At 39.0% G+C, this 17,450-nt stretch overlaps 1 protein-coding gene across 9 annotated transcripts in view; it reads right to left on the reverse strand.

Annotated features, from left to right (window-relative positions):
• The window catches only part of LOC136832206 (AT-rich interactive domain-containing protein 3C-like), a 383,925-nt gene that overhangs the window by 32,321 nt on the left and 334,154 nt on the right, over positions 1–17,450 (reverse strand). For all 9 annotated transcript variants that reach the window (XM_067093037.1, XM_067093034.1, XM_067093032.1 and 6 more), the window contains one exon: positions 7,661–7,844. In XM_067093037.1, the coding sequence (XP_066949138.1) occupies positions 7,661–7,844 (184 nt within the window). The remainder of the gene's footprint in view (positions 1–7,660; positions 7,845–17,450) is intronic.

Raw genomic sequence — 17,450 nt, forward strand, 5'->3', positions numbered from 1 at the left:
TATATATATATTGTATGTATGTGTTAATGTATACAGATATGTGTGTATTGTGTGTATGTGTGTATTTGTGTAGTGAGAGAGAAAAGCTTCCTTACCACAAGGTCATTACAAAAAAAAAAAAATCAGGTGATACAGTTATGAAATATGAAACAACACTATGCATCTGTTAATTGACTCCTCATCAGAAGAGCAATAAATGGAGTTTCAACACATTTCCACCCCACTAAAACTGATGAAAAGGGAGCAACACCAACTCGCTAAGTTCCAAAGTCTATTTCAATCTGTGAATAACATAACAACCGGGTAATTTGTTATGGCTTCCTGTGGATCTACGTTGCATGATCCACTCAACCTCCGCATATAGATTATCTTTTTTAATTAGCTGCAATAAAGCATAAAACCACAACAGGTGGATCATAGGAGCCAGTGTGTAATTAAGCCCCTGTTATGACTGTGTTATTAAACGAGTTGGCACCTGCTGAGGGAGGCCCTTTGTTCCGACTGAGGTAATTAGTAGTAGCCTGCCTCTCTCTCTCTCTCTCTCTCTCTCTCTCTCTCTCTCTCTCTCTCTCTCTCTCTCTCTCTCTCTCACACACACACACACACGCACACTCACTCTCCCTTTCTCCCTCGGCCAAATAGAAAATTACAGTTATATGCTCAAATAAACTTAAATTTTTAGCCACGAGGATTCGTTTGCTAGTTCCAAGGACGATTTTTTTGGTTGCTTACTTTTTTTTTCTTAAAGAAAGAAAGAATCCTTATAAATGGGGCATCATCATCATCATCAAAGGAAGTACCTCTCTATCGACTGACGACTATGTCCAGCCTAGAACTCATAAATCACCCAACTGCAAATCGGTAGAAACGGATGTGGGGCTAGCGACCTCATCCCGACAGCCTTTTCGAGAGAGACCTGAAGGCTGTACCCTCTGAGATAAGTATGCATGTTTCCTTCTACCACTACCCTCCTCAGTCCTATAAATTGAATTTTATATACCTCTCTCTCACTCCACACACACACATATATACACATGCATAAATATTATACACATGCAATATATATATATATATATATATATATATATATATAATATATATATATATAATATATATATAATATATATATATATATATATATATATATATATATAATATATATATATATATATATACAAACATATATATATAATATATATATATATATATATATATATATATATATATATATATATATATATATATATATATATATATAATATATATATATATATATATATATATAGCGTTTGTGACCATTCACTACGAAAGGTAAACAAACACTTCTCCTCCACTCGTCCCCCTCCCCCACCCTGAGAGAGAGAGAGAGAGAGAGAGAGAGAGAGAGAGAGAGAGAGAGAGAGAGAGAGAGAGGGTGGAGGAGAATGCTGTGGTTTACATTCTAACATGCTACACTAAACTCCGTAATAAGTGCCAACCAGAAATAATTCTATAAAACCGCGGCCCCATCCAACACATGCCGTACACCGGGCGCGTAAGAATGCAGTGAAACAAAGGGATTTCCTCGTAACTAATTTGAACGTAATTATTTTCCCAATAGGTGTATCAGTGAAGTAATAATTTGCAGGAATAAATCTCACACCGACACGAATTTATACATAGGTTAAGAGAATTTCGTGCTGTACAGGAGGTTCAATATCGTATCTTCATTACCCAGTTTTATGTACGGAACTTATCTTTTAATATATAATTGAATTATATATAAAGAAATATTTTCCTATTATATATATATATATATATATATATATATATATATATATATATATATATATATATATATATATATATATATATATATAGAGAGAGAGAGAGAGAGAGAGAGAGAGAGAGAGAGAGAGAGGTAAGAAAACCTATACAGAATTAATATCGCGCAAAAGTTTACTCAAGTTCGACCACTAAGGTCTTATGATGTAGATACTGAAAAACATCGCGCTTCATTGGAAAAAGAAGGAAAATTACGTGCAAAAATTTATTGAAAACAATTTTTCCTATTAAATTCTCATCAGCAGGTTCATGGAAAGATATTCTGCTTTCGTTCTTTATTTTTCTAACTCTTTCGCTTCGACGCGCACACACAGGGAAAGTGATTAGAAAACAGGGGTGCACAGGTGTTTGTTTTTCTTTCATTCTCTTTGTGGATGACCGGCTGTGCGCGCGTCGACACGTTACAGTAAAAATATAAACAAAACCGGTAAAATATCTTTCCATGAACTCTCGAAATTTATTATATCATCAACCTAGTGACAAGGACATAACGAGAAAAGTAGTTAAGAGTGTATAAACTGAATGCCATTGAAACAGTAATTGTTTTCCGTAACACTGTCCGAGAAGAGGGACTACTCCTATAAAAAATGTCTAGCTTTATACTGTACCAGGTAGCAGCAGAAACGAAATATTAAGACAACGGGACATCAGTTATCTCTCAAAAACCTTTGCACGTCTCAGCCTCGCTTACCAGTACCATGCTGTCTAAAATTCAGTCTGCCTTATCCTTGGTTCTTCTCGCTGTCCAAGACAACTGTCTTCGCACCTACTCATAACACAGTAACCAAGAAGAGTTTAACATATGAAGGCAATTTCGTGTCTCTTACTCCTGATGAGCAAATGGGTGACACGAATGGATTTAATCGCAATGCGAACTTTTGAAGACATTCCATCAATCATTAAAACTCTTAGAAGTATTATCCTAACTGCATAGAGCAAATGGAACTAGCAACCTAGTGCCATTTTCAAGCCCTAGGCCGAAGTAAAATGGAAAAATTAAAGGAAGAAGGAAATTAGGGCTTCATGACGAATGCGGAAAAAGACCTGTCTCTGAAAATGGACGAAGCTCTCAGTGAGGACAGAATTCGATTCCACTCAGGAAACGGCATCAACCAAGACCCAAACTCTTCTCAGGACAATCGCCCCCCCCTCCCCCCCTCACCATCAACTCAATTCAAAAATACTCTCTCTCTCTCTCTCTCTCTCTCTCTCTCTCTCTCTCTCTCTCTCTCTCAAGTCACTTCATTTCCCGGTTTTTACATTCACTAACCACAGTCTCTCTCTCTCGCCGTCAGAGGCTCACTAACATAATAAGGAAATAATCCATGGTGAAGCTTGACGTTTGTAACGAGATGTAATTAATATACCATTAGCCGCAGAGGCGGCTACGAGGATCATTAAAATGCGATTTGTGGAGAATAATCGCATCTGGATCCTGAATAATACAAAAATATTGTTTTTATTTTTTTTTCTTGGGTCAACTCATGCCGGATGTAAACGTCACGATGCCTGTCATATGAATCAAACCGATTAACCAGGATATATTATGAGAAGCAGTGTTTCACCTTTCTTTTATTTATGACGCTATTGCATGTCTAGACTACAAATAAGAACGGTCCCAGCAATTATCTCTTAATCTACAGTCTTCTGACCAAATACATATCACTTCGTAACTAAATTTCTGTAAATCTGACAGTATATCTGCATACATTTTCCCGGGGGGGGGGGCGCCCCTTAGCCTTCCGTTTCTCCAGTAGCATTCTGGGATGGCGTTATAGACACTGCTCATCTTCACCCCAGCCACGACCCATTATAGTCAACTAACAACTTATGTGTGTGTGTGTGTGTGTGTGTGTGTGTGTGTGTGTGTGTGTGTGTGTGTGTGGGCGTACGCGCACGCGCGTACCAGCCACAGACCCATATCACGGAGCGGCTTCAGAAAAGCCACCACCAATGCATTAGTCCCTGTCAAAATAACTGACGACACGTGAAACTCGGTAAAGTTTTCTTTGGCTCCAGTTCAAACCATATAAGATGAAATCGGTCTCTTGTTCATATAAGGCGCAATTAGCCTGCAAGAGTTTCAGTGCATCCTCAATGGAAGCATTGTTAGTATTAAGTCGGCCACCTTTGGCAAATGCTTGACATTCTTAAGAAGCACTGGTTGGGACTCACAACAAGCGACTGACTTGTATTCAACCTGTCTGTACTGTACGGCAAGAAGCCGACGTGTCCTTCAAAAGCATTTAATGAAAACTAACCTGGGCTTATGCTACTATTTACATAAAGGACACTTCACGTTTAGAATATTTCACGACTGAAGGAAGGATCGAAAACTATCGTCCGTGTTTCGTTGATTTGTGAATGAAATATAGTTATCATTTCGGTAGATGAAACCTATTCACATGGAACAAGCAAGCAAGTATATCTTAGTTTAACCAGACCACTGAGCTGGTTAACAGCTCTCCTAGGGCTGGCCCGAAGGACTAGATTTATTTTTACGTGGCTAAGAACCAACTGGTAACCTAGCAACGGGACCTACAGCTTATTGTGGAATCCGAACCACATTATGACGAGAAATTAATTTCAGAGATAAATTCCTCTAATTCCACATGGAACAAGCACACAGGGGCCATTGCCTTGAAATTCAAGCTTTCAAAGAACGTTGGTTTCAACCTCCCACCGCAGACCCCACACTACAGCAGTAACTGAGCAGGATGCAGAGCCGGTGAATTTTTTCATCGCCTTGGGGGAGGCGCGAACTCGCGACATCTGAGCGGCATGTCACGACACTAGCGACCAACTAGGAAAATTTGTATCCCGAGAGTTGAAAATGATCTCGTTAACAATCTACAAACAACGGTGCAGTGAAACAACTAACAAAGAAGACTGATCTATTCCTGAGGCCGGTCAATGAAAATCATATTATGAGAACAATAATCTCGATTCCACAGAGTCAGAGCGAGACTGTCTGCAAGTAAAGAGGGAATGAACAAGGCTTAGATAGGAAGCATCAGTAGCAGCCTCCAGAAATACAGGTGTTTCAGTTCTCACATACGAACATTTCACCCTCCACCAGGCGCCCTTCACCTCCCCTCCCCCTCCCCTCCACCCAACAATAACACCCCACCCTCCTTCCCCGACGGAAGTCTCTCGCGAAAAACTTGTGAAAACAATACTATCTAGGATAATACTGCCCGCCATGGTCTATTTCCGATAGTTACTTTTAATTTAATTACCGAAAAACCTACTGAGCCCTTTATACTGGAAAACAGCCAGACGGCATTCACCAGAGGGGCTGAAAAGAGAGAGAGGCATTAAATGCTTACCATCAATTCTATTTTCTATTCTTCCACTTCGCTACCATGAATTTCATTTTCCATTTCCCGTTTCCATTACAGTTCATGAAATGGAAGGGAAAAGGAGAGAGAGAGAGAGAGAGAGAGAGAGAGAGAGAGAGAGAGAGAGAGAGAGAGAGAGAGAGAACGAAAGAGCGGAATGGGCATCCGAGGACGAGGTATCAACGAAGGATAAGAAGAGTCTGTGAGAATTCCCGCAACGCGGAAACAGTTGGAAGTTGCTTCATCATTAATGCACACCTCAATTTGGTGTGGATGGGCGGCGTGGGAACACACGGGCGGCCTCGTATCACTCACAGCCGAAAGCTGGCCACAGCCCAATAGGTACGACGACCCAACTAATCAGTACTCGGGCCGATATCTTTGTAAAACTGGGAGCCAAGAGCTGATGGCCAAGACCTGGAATGAGACTTGCATTCTCTCTTTTGGGAAGGCGCAGTTTGCTTGTTCAGGGGATTCCACCAGAGGGCGGTATAACACATCTTATTTTTTCGAGAGAGAGAGAGAGAGAGAGAGAGAGAGAGAGAGAGAGAGAGAGAGAGAGAGAGAGAGAGAGAGAGAGAGATAAAATATATGGTAATGAATAATGACTGGTTCTATCTGTTCTGGGTAAGAGATTAGCCTCATTAGGACTTACATTCTTGAATTTTTTGAATACATATATATACATATACACACACACATATATATGATACATATATATATATATATATATATATATATATATGTGTGTGTGTGTGCATGTATACATATATATATATATATATATATATATATATATATATGTATATATATATATATATATATATATATATATATATATATATATATATATATATATATATATATTTATACATATGTATTATATATACACATATATATATAGGTAATATAAATTTTCTATAGGAGTTAGGTTCCCAGGGAGAAGTGAATAATTCATGTTGAAGGATAATTGCTAACAGCTAACCCTGCATAAGTTCCTGGTACTGCAAACTACTTCAGTTTATTTTAAGAGGTCATTACCTCTTACACCCATTTCCTGTGTCATTAAGACCTAATAATTTGTTTTTAGATTCGTAAAATATATTTCCAAGAAGCACCAGAATGCGGCATTTCAGCAAAGTGACTTGTAAACAAACAAATAACATTCCCGGTGACACCTGCCTGCCAAGTGTAACTAAAGCATTACTCAGCCGCATAACTTACGATACAGAATTTTGACAGCAAATACTAAAACAAAAAGAATAATACAGTATAATAAGCTATTTGCATTTTATTAAAAATGATTTCTAAAAAGGAAATTAATGTGTAACATTATTTTTGGCAATTCTATTTCAGTAACACTGACATGTTTTCAACTAAATTGATTTTGCGACACAGTAATGGTAAAGCTCTCTCTCTCTCTCTCTCTCTCTCTCTCTCTCTCTCTCTCTCTCTCTCTCCTATTACTGTGTCGCAAAATCAGTTCCGGTGGAAATACGTCACTGCTATTAAAATAGCATTGCCAAAAAGATTGCATATTATTTACTTTCTAACTTTCAAATACATCTCTACTGCATTATGAAAATTTATTATCAGTAATAACCATAATACTAATAATAGTAAGAAGAACTATGTTCTGATGGTGCACTTTATTTGTGCACTGCCTTCGTTTTATAGGACTGTGAAATACTACCAAAACCAAGAGAAATTTTTCGACACGACTCCAGCAATTTTGGGGAAGCTCAGGTGGCAACAATGCTAACAAAGAATTTATTCGGCGACATTCAAGTTGTAAATGATTTCATTATGGTTCTTGAAGTAGCAATAAATATATATATATATATATATATATATATATATATATATATATATATATATATATATATATATATACACATATATGCATATAATATACATACATACATACATACATATATATATATATATATATATATATATATATATATATATATATATATATATATTTTACCAGCTTTGATAGTACGATGGTGAATATTTCTCCTATTATAAGGCAGACCCTGAGAAGTAGAATGCGTTCAGATTTTACAAGCAAGCATGACCCAGCCTCCTCAGTCTCAAAGAGCAATCAAGAGCTTTCCTTACAGAACCCAAATGACTACCCAAGAGTTACCTTACCTGAAGGCTCTGTCTCAAGATTCTCTACAGAAGGCAAGAGAAACAAGGAAAGCAACAAGAAAGGATATTATGCTTCTCCAATACTAGGCGACAAACTGAGAGACTCACGATCATCGAATTAAACTGATCTACAACACTAGCCCGGTATAAAATAAAACTAAATTTCTCATTCTGAGAAAGTAGCTGACACATAATGGTATTTCTCTTCCTCAAGAAAGCAGGTAAAGATAGATAGTATTCAAAGTATGATACTCAGTGATCCAGTCAGTGAAGACAGCCAGGTTTTATGATAAACCGAAAACAGACTTTAGAAAATGAGGACATCAAAGAGGACTTACTGCGTTCTGAGAGTGAAGGCGGCGCTCGTGATGGACGAAGGAAGCTTCAGACCTTTGATGATTTCCTGCCAAAGTTTCTTATTGATGACGTCGACAAGCCCGCCACGTGTCACGACCAAGTTGTATAATTCGAACAAGTCTAGGACCTGTTTAGCCATGATGGGCAGTCGGTTTATGGGGGTACCTGAAAGAAGAACACAGTTTTATAGGTATAAGTATGCAGAGATTAAAATCCAGGCATGGCAAGCGAAAGAAATGTGTAACATAAAGGAAAAGCAGAATGAATTGTCTCCCTGGACAAAGTAAAAAAAGCAACCTTAGTTTGATTTTTGCCGAAATGAATACCTGAAAAGGAGCCATATATACAAAGATGCATTCCCTGCGCAGAGCTCAATTTTAGCGCGATAAATAAAAGTTTCAAATATTTCACATGCAACTATTTATGGAATTGTACGTTTTGAGCTATGTTTCACGGGCACTGATACGAAAGGCACAGCTATACCAACTTTCAGCATTTAAGCATTAAAATTTCTCTTTCAAAACTGAAAATCATTGGCTATGGGAAATTTTATATATTTTTCATTTATTTATATATATATATATATATATATATATATATATATATATATATATATATATATATATACACTGTATATATATATACACAAATATACACATATATATACACAGACACACATACATATATAATATATATATATATATATATATATATATATATATATATATATATATATATATATATATATATATATATATATATATATATATATATATATATATATATATAATATATATATATATATATATATATATATATATATATATATATAACATAGCGTGTGCGTGAACATACCTGTTCAAGCACACGGCCACTACACCAATAACCCACTGCAATAAACCTGAATGAAAGTTTCGGAAGAGGTTTCCTCGCTAATCATCAGCTCTGCGTTTTAGATTTATACGAAGAAATGGCGAAAGAACGAACATTTTCAGATGTCAAAAAAACAGGGGCCATGAAATAAATTCTTAGCTTTTCACTGCTGCAGGGCCACTAAGTATGCGCATGAATAAACAAGTAAAAAATGCGCCGAAGTTTCTTCGGGGCAATCGAATTTTCTGTGCAGCGTATAATGCTGTATGAGCAGCGCCCCATGAAACTTTCAACCACGGCCCGGCGGTGGTCTCTCCCATAGCGTTGCCAGACGCATGATCATGGTTAAATTTAACTTTCAATACAATAAAAACTACTGAGGCTAGAGGTCTGCAATTTGGCATATTCGATGATTGGAAGGTGGATGATCAACACACCAATTTGCAGCCCTCTAGCCTCAGTAGTTTTTAAGATCTGAGGGCAGACAAAGCCGGCACAATAGTCTTCTTTTACAGAAGACTAATAACTGTAGCTATGTGAACTCTCCCGGCGGCATTCACCGTTCAGTGTAACCTTCACCGTCCTTATTGCCTAATATTTTAAGCTACGATTTTAAGTGAAATCTTGTGAAATTCCGAACAGGAAATGAAAAGATGAGTTTCCATGCTCGTGTCTCCAGACGACGGCCGTTGAAATATTATCCCAAAGTATTACGATATTAAATGTGGTGAAGTTACAAGACGGTTTCATGTATCCCACCGTCACTTCAAGTCGCCATGCTGTTGTTATACATATACTGATGCCAGTTGACAATGTATACAGGACAAACACTCGAAGTTTAATTGAAAATAAAAGCGATTTTCAAAGGTGTAACCTTTGAAGATAATTACAGGTCCTCCCCATACCATATGCGTTAGAGAGAGAGAGAGAGAGAGAGAGAGAGAGAGAGAGAGAGAGAGAGAGAGAGAGAGAGAGAATTTCTACTTTGCATGTGGAGAAACAATCATTGTTTCTTTCATACCATCACTCGAGTATTTTAGTTCTTTTGAACACGACTACTCCTTTAGCCTTACAGAAAACACCAGAAACTAAAGAACATAAAGTAAAAATATGAATTTACACGAGCGATGACAAGTAGTAAAACTTGACAAAAAGAGAAACATATCCTTATTCAACTTGATCTTAGAGTACAAGCGCGATCGCTTCCATAAATCTCGGCTCTGTCGCTAATGAGACAGAGCTGCAAAACGGCGGTGTCTTCTTTCCCTTCCATTATCTCGACTATGTGGCTGTTCCTCCCTTCGTCCCCTTTCACATTCGAGAACGCTGGCTGCAATGTGGGTTCCCGCCAAGCACAATATGGCGAGCGAAATTACCCGGATTTTATTTTCCAAAATGACTCTCTCTTACGCAGAGCCTCTGCAATGATCGCCGCCCCAGGCAAGATGGCCGCCGCAACAACCCCGTCTTTCCCAGGACGACAAAAAATAAATTGGCCCATTAACAAGACTATCATATTATTGTTCGCTTCTCTGGAAGGAACGAGGAAGAACTCCGCGGTTCATTAACGACCGCTTTTCGTTATCATTCGTCCATCTCGCAGCCTGTTACCCCCTCGCTTTCTGGGGAACCTGAACGAAAGGATCCGACACTCGAGGGCCGGCCGGGGCCGGCAATATTCATACACACGAGTTCCGAAATCGCATCGCTCGCCCCCGGGCATGAACACGGCATGAACGATGGCAAAGCAACCGACGAGCTGTAATAATAATCATATTTTCTTCTTCTCATGCCGAGTTGCTTTCAACACAACGAATATTTTCAATAACCAAAATATGTTATTACGGACTCGAAATAACCTCCTTCCCTTCTCCCTGCCCTCTCCCTGCCTGCCTCGAACCCCAGGATCCCCCATCCTCCGGTCCACCCAGCCATTCCATATGCTGGGGATCCTGCATTATAACATTTGTTCCCTGGAAATAAATAAAGGGTGCGCATGAGACCGCATTCTGCTATTGCTAATTTGATGCAGTTATCGAGGGAGGCGAGTACACGGCTGGAAGAGAGAGAGAGAGAGAGAGAGAGAGAGAGAGAGAGAGAGAGAGAGAGAGAGAGAGAGAGAAATGATGGATGATATCGAGAGAGGAGGAGGAGGAGGAGGATGATTCTGGAAGGGTAAGAGAGAGCACGTAGATGGTAAAAGAGATTGAAAATAGATAGTAAATAACTATAGGGAGGGAGGCTGGGCTTGGAGGAATACGGAAGATAGAGAAATGATACAGAGAGAGAGAGAGAGAGAGAGAGAGAGAGAGAAAGAGGACAGGGGAGAGGACGTGAAAAGGCCCTGATCCCGGAATCGGCCAGCCACCCCTCTAATGACACACTTATCGACGGGCCGCACGAATCGGCCCGTGCGCGCTGACGGCTACGTCGTAATTGGACGTATCGCGTCCGGCGCCTCCGTAATCACGCGCAATCATCAGGCAATGAAAACCTTTCGACTGCCAACTTTACAGATATGGTCCCGCCCTTTCGCTCCCTACGCCACGCCTTTTCTCGCACCTATCTCACGCCCAATGCCTGCCACTCGGCCACCTCATCCCATGATTACCCTCTCATCGTCGGGGTTAAAAAACACACACACACACGACCGCCACTATCATCATCATCATCATTCACTCGATTACCTCGCCCTTCTCGTCCCAGCACTCCTCCTCCTCCTCCCCAATTAATAGGTCTGGTATTAAAGCACATTACCGTCAGGGAAGATAAGAAATCCAGGTGGCCCCCGCGTGAGGACGGAGCAGCGCAGCCTGTAATTTCAGGAGAAGTTGTATCACAGGTGAGGTCGCTCGCTGGCTGCCTTTCCAGAGAGCTTCCTCGACGCCATGATGAACGGAATAAAATGCCGTCAAAACGAAGCACTGGAAGATAACATAACAGATAAACTGGAACACGACCAGCAAATCGACGAGGTTGTAAAACCCCCTAATAAAACGAAGTCTAAGACACACACATCCTAATTAGGCAGCTTAAACCCCCTCATTGGAGACTTCCCCTTCGGATACACCATCATCATCGCCGTCACTCACAACTTAGCGCCATCGTCATTTTCATCCGAGCCCCTGGGGCGACGCTGCTTCAATGATGATGGTTACCGGCTCACAAATCAACTGAAGGAAACGTATTTCCGAACCCATCCCATTTATCAGCCCTTTTTTCTTCTTCTTCTTCTTCTTCTTTTGCCCTTTCATCTCCGCTGGACCTCTTCACAAACAAAAGAACTTGTAAGCTTCATAACTCCGTCAACCCTTCAAACAAAAGCCGATCTATCGGATCCAAATGAGACATTATTAATTCTTCAATGACATGGGTAATTATATCGTTAAAGTAATATTTATTGTCCAAAGACAAACACTAAAGAGGCATATGATAAAAAAAATGCATTTGCGGCTCTATGCATTTATCTCTGTTTATTAACTCATTGCGAGGAATTGCAGGAATATATCTCTTTATTTCGTTATAGGATTTATCTCACAGCGACCGAATTACCTGTCAAAATCCTTATTAAACTAGCAAGTCGCATCAAATACTGTATATACTGATGTAGTTATCCGGGCCTCATGACATCTCCACTGTAGAAAAATGAAAGTTTTGACGGTTTTCTATTTAATGACCACATTTAATTAACCTATCATTTTGATTATGTACAAATTATGAAAATGGATACCTAAAAAGGACGAAGTCACACTCAGCTATAGCGATCAGTAAACATACTAGGTTAATTACTTACTCGACCTTTGCCTAAATTTAGGGAAAATTATGCCCCGCAACAAAGCTGCATTAGTAAAGTTCACTTAATTACTAAATCAAGAACCTTGGGGAAAGGGAAAAGAAATAGACCAAGACTAAAGGCGTGAAGGAAATGGGAACTGAAAACTTCATATTATTACTAATGCCAACTAAACTATGGAAGGGTGAACACATCAGAAATTTGTCAATAAAAAGAATGAACGGGTGCGAAAAGATCCCGTGAACCATCTATGTCACACTGTTGTTGTTTTCATGCGCAAATGTTTGGATTCTGTGAACTCCAAATCGATCTTCAGGTTTCTCAGATGTTTTACGAAGAAATCAATAAAAGTTTCTTTTTTCCATTTAAAAGACTTAGGCCAAATTCTTGCCTGTTTACATCACTCTGAGAATCTGTACTACTTCCTCAGAGGTGGCTCAAAGTATGTTTACCTGATCATTACCTGGTTGATGTGAAAGGAAGAATAGATAGGATATTCCGTCTGAAAGGAATGCTTCAGAATTTGGTTATAAATACACGTGAGACAAGTGAATTTTATAAATAAAGTTATTGGGTAAAAAATGGACCTAGGCAAAAGATACTGAGGTGAGTTACTGGAAAACAAAAAATGGATCTAGGCAAGAGACACTGAGGTGAGAGGTACGCAAAATCCAACTGTCAGAGTCTCTACTAGCAGGTAGGTAGAGGCGTGTATGAAGAAGGAACAAAAGTTTACTGTTATGGCATAATAAATAGTCACATACCAAATGAAATAGGGGGACAGCTCAAAATGCAGTTACTAACAGAAGAGATATACGTGAGCAAGGTGTAGGCCTATGTGAGGACCGATAAGGCAGTCATGGACAAAGCAACAAGAAAAGCAGGGGGGGGGGGGTTAATGAAAATTCAAGAATGAGCTTCACCAAGAACCCAAGGAAGGAAGGCTGTACTGGAGGGGCATGCGAGCTGAGAAGATTCATTACCCGAGAGAACTGGAGAAGTGGAGTATGCAGTCCGGCCATCATGGAGCAAGTATTGTAGTGATTGAATGTGCAGCTCAGAAATGGCACATGTGAAGAATTGAAAATTGAAAGGGGCTGTCAATTTCAAGTTCGCAAAAGAGGCTGCTTTAGATAAGAGAACAGGAAGAGGTCGAAAATGGGGAAATGTGCCAGGAGTTGATGAAATTTCAAGCAAGATACTGTAGTACGAAGGGGATATCGGCTTGCCCTGCTGTGTAAGGCCTACCCCCCCCCCACCAAAAAAAAAAAATAAAATAATAGTCCCAAGGAAAGGGTGAGAAAACACTGTTCCTCTATGCAAATTGATATTAGCAAGAAGTGATTTTAAGAATTATATAGATGGACATGAAATGAATTAGGTATGCCTGGAAGGTTTGCAGTCGTGTTTCAATTCATAAAGATAAAAGAAGATTTAGTAGTGAAGGAGCACTACGGGCTCAGGCTATGTAGAAGTTGTATCAGTCAAAAGTTTATCAAAGACTAGAAGTTGTGCCATGTAAAGTCTACATGGCCATTTGTTGATAGCAATTAAAAGCTACTGGGATGTTTGATAAATTACGCAACTGGCATCGCAATGACTGTGGTCATCGACGAAGACAGGGTTTGATCGATGTAGTGTGTAAATAAGTCTTAGATAAAGGTGTGTTATGCGTCTCTGTCCCTGTGGTTGTTCGGTATTTTTCGGGGTGAGGTCAGAATCATGAAAATAAGATAATGATAATAAAAACGACCATGAAAGATCTGGAGAGAGAAACTGGAAAGGGAGGCTGAATGGAATCTAAAGCAGGAAGAATGAATGTTAGCAGCGATGGTGGAAGAAGGGAAATTTTCAGTACTCGCAGGCACTGAAAAGGTTGATGGCAGAGTGATAAAAAAAAAAAAAAAAGGAGAATCACAGAACATGTGAAGTTGCGAAGGCAGACCCATATCTCTTGTGTAAGTGAATAGCGGATACTGCAAGCAAAACAGATAGCAAGGGAGGGAGTATGTTGACATTAAATGTTTTATGCAGAATTTGTGAAATAACAAGAGTTGAAAGGATGACGCATGAAGACATGAAAATAAGACAAAAAGTTAGAACGAATTGAACTGGTCAAATTATAGAAAACACCGAAACTGGCACGAAGGAAAAAGAAAACCGATGTGTATTATGAAATTTAGCTCCTACTTGAGAGAGAGAGAGAGAGAGAGAGAGAGAGATTAAGGAAGACTGAGGAGAAATGTCCCACTATAACAGTAAGGCTTCTTGCACAGTGGTTCACTCTGCAGGTTAATCAATAATCAATAAACAACGCTGAGTGACAGACACGGGGAGACGCGGAGGTAGTTCACCTTACTTAGCCCCCCCCCTTACCTACACCGTTACCTAGTCCCCCATGATCCTAATGACGTAATGGCCTCTTACCACTGCTATTCAATTCCATACCAGCAACTGTCATTTTTCGTGGAATGCTCGCGATAGAAAACTCGACAGACGGTCCTCTAAACAAAGAAATGACGCTTCCAGTAGATATATACATGCACGTGTTAAGTTAATTAAGAGAACGTACTGGCATGAATTTCTCTCTTCATGAAACCCAGAAATACCTCAAATACAACCGGCAATCGGATATAACCACAACTTAACAAATTTCAGAAATGGCATGGCCTCATTAAAGCAACAAATAAGCCGAGAAATTGGTGCATTTCTTTGGACTTTTATGTCTTACATATAAAATAAATCGCTGTTGCAACAGCGATAGCAAGAAAACTTTTAGAAGAACTTGTTTCACATTTCTAACGTCCCCCAAAAGTTTCCTTAGAAGTCTTGCAGTACATGCTAGCTTTGACCACAAGCAGCTGATTCCTTTATTCCGTAAATCTGCTTTGCATGGTGAACACGTGCAGTCTTTGTCTACTTCTGTACGAGAAGAAAAAAAAACCCCACTTACCTAATAGGTAAAACGAACTCCTCACGACTACCAGTTGTGAGGATTTGTGGGATCAATAACTGAGAAAATGGAAGCCATATCAAAATAGGCAATTGCTTATGCTCGAGAAGTGTATTACAAGAACGCTGAAAACGTACTACATTTCTTTTCCGAGAGAAGCTCTACATTTCACGACTGTGTATCAGTGATGGAATATAATGCATAAAATTATATTTTCGTACTGGAAAATAAAACTGTTACACATCCAAGTTATTTAAAAATTACGTGCACTGTGAATTTTAATTTTTTTTTTTTTATCAGTCTTTCAGCTACAGTCTGCCATTACCTCTCTAACCGTCGTTTGATTTCAAATTGTAAATTTGTTTCTTCCTATTATTTATACTGGTCGCTGGTAGTGGTTAGTGTCTTGGTATGCCACTCAGATGTCATTTGTTCGCGCCTCCCCCCGGGCGATGAAAAATCACTGGCTCTGTATCATGATCAATTACTACAGCGGTACGGGGTCTATGGTGGGAGGTTGAAACCAACATATTCTTTGGAAGCTTGAATTTCAAGTCAATGGCCCCGTGGGCTTGTTCCATACGAATATATTTCATCGACTGAATAAAATAAAAAATAAATAGAGGTTCATCTTTTCCCTTAGCTATTTCGCTTAACTCTAATTAACTGCCTACGTATATTTTGATTTTATTTTTGCCTCCCCTCATCAGCCGGATGTTCGTAAACCTGCTTTACATACAATTACAAACAGGTTTTTGATTCTTTCGTCAGCGTCTTCAAGACAAAAATGTACCATAAGTCATTCCATCTCACACTTGTAAGTCTTCTCTTGCCCGACATATTTGCACCTTGCATCGCCTGCTCCTCATTTTTACGCTTCTTGATAAACTTATATCTATAGCTATATGTACATCTATATGTATCTATATCTATATATACATATATATAGGTATATATATACACATTTTCGATTAACAATTAAAACATAATGACGTTACTTTGTAGCTCCAAAATCACAAACTTCTTATATAAATCTAAACGACCAGAAATAACTAGAGTGAAGCAACAGTTGGAAAATACTAAGAATAAACTTTTAACAGCATAGCATCAACTTGCACCGATGTTGCTACCGAGATCTGGAAACTCCAGTGATTGGCGATACAGTGCCTCAGTCCACGGCAGTCGGGTGGCTAAGCTCAGTTTGTCGGACTTTCATCCACCACGTCTGTTCAAAAGAGTATTTCCAGTCTCGCTTTAAGAAAACACCGACACCCGGTTGTTTTAGTCGATTTCATTCCGGGCAATACAGCCACTCCGCGCGGGTCCCGGTTACATACTTTGGCATTCAAATCGCTGACCACAAACCCGAGTACCGACCCCCAAAACATCACATAGGCGAAGTTTAATACCTAACCATTTTTTTTTTATTCCCAACCTCTCCGTACCTAGACCATAATTGTGTACAGTACATGCAACCAATACTTTCCCTCCGGCAAGTTTTACTTTCGGCTTTAAAAATCTTACAACTACCTAATGTTTTAACAGAAGTGCGCGCGCGCGCGCAGGCGAGCGAATGAGCCTACTTACGGTAAAAATACACTGAGAGGGTCATTTGGAATTTGAAATCATGGTACCAAGGAAATTGCCGTGCTGTATTATTTTAAAATCGACTCCAATAATGTCTAAGGAACGACCGACGTCTCCTACGAATATAATTGCATTTTTCCAAATAATTCGCCTTCTTCTTCTCTCACTGCTTCTTTACAATACAAATGAGTACGAACATTCACTCTTTTTAGAAAGTCGGGAAAGTAGCAAAGGTTCGGGGACTCACTGTATCTATTTTTTACTATGTGCTTACACACACACACACAAAATATATATATATATATATATATATATATATATATATCTATATATATATACATACAGTATATATGTATATATATATATATATATACATATATACGTGTGTGTGTGCATTTGTTTGTGTGCGTATATATAAGTATGTGAAATTTTACCATTTCAACATGACATTTTGTATATTCACAAACATTCAGCTACAAATGTCTATTATTTAATTTGTCCTACCCTGTATTTAAGTTTGTCCTTATACAGAAAGGGAATTAAAACTGATGAATTATATATATAT

The sequence above is a fragment of the Macrobrachium rosenbergii genome, chromosome 49, assembly GCF_040412425.1.
Source record: "Macrobrachium rosenbergii isolate ZJJX-2024 chromosome 49, ASM4041242v1, whole genome shotgun sequence".
In the NCBI taxonomy this organism is placed as follows: domain Eukaryota; kingdom Metazoa; phylum Arthropoda; class Malacostraca; order Decapoda; family Palaemonidae; genus Macrobrachium; species Macrobrachium rosenbergii.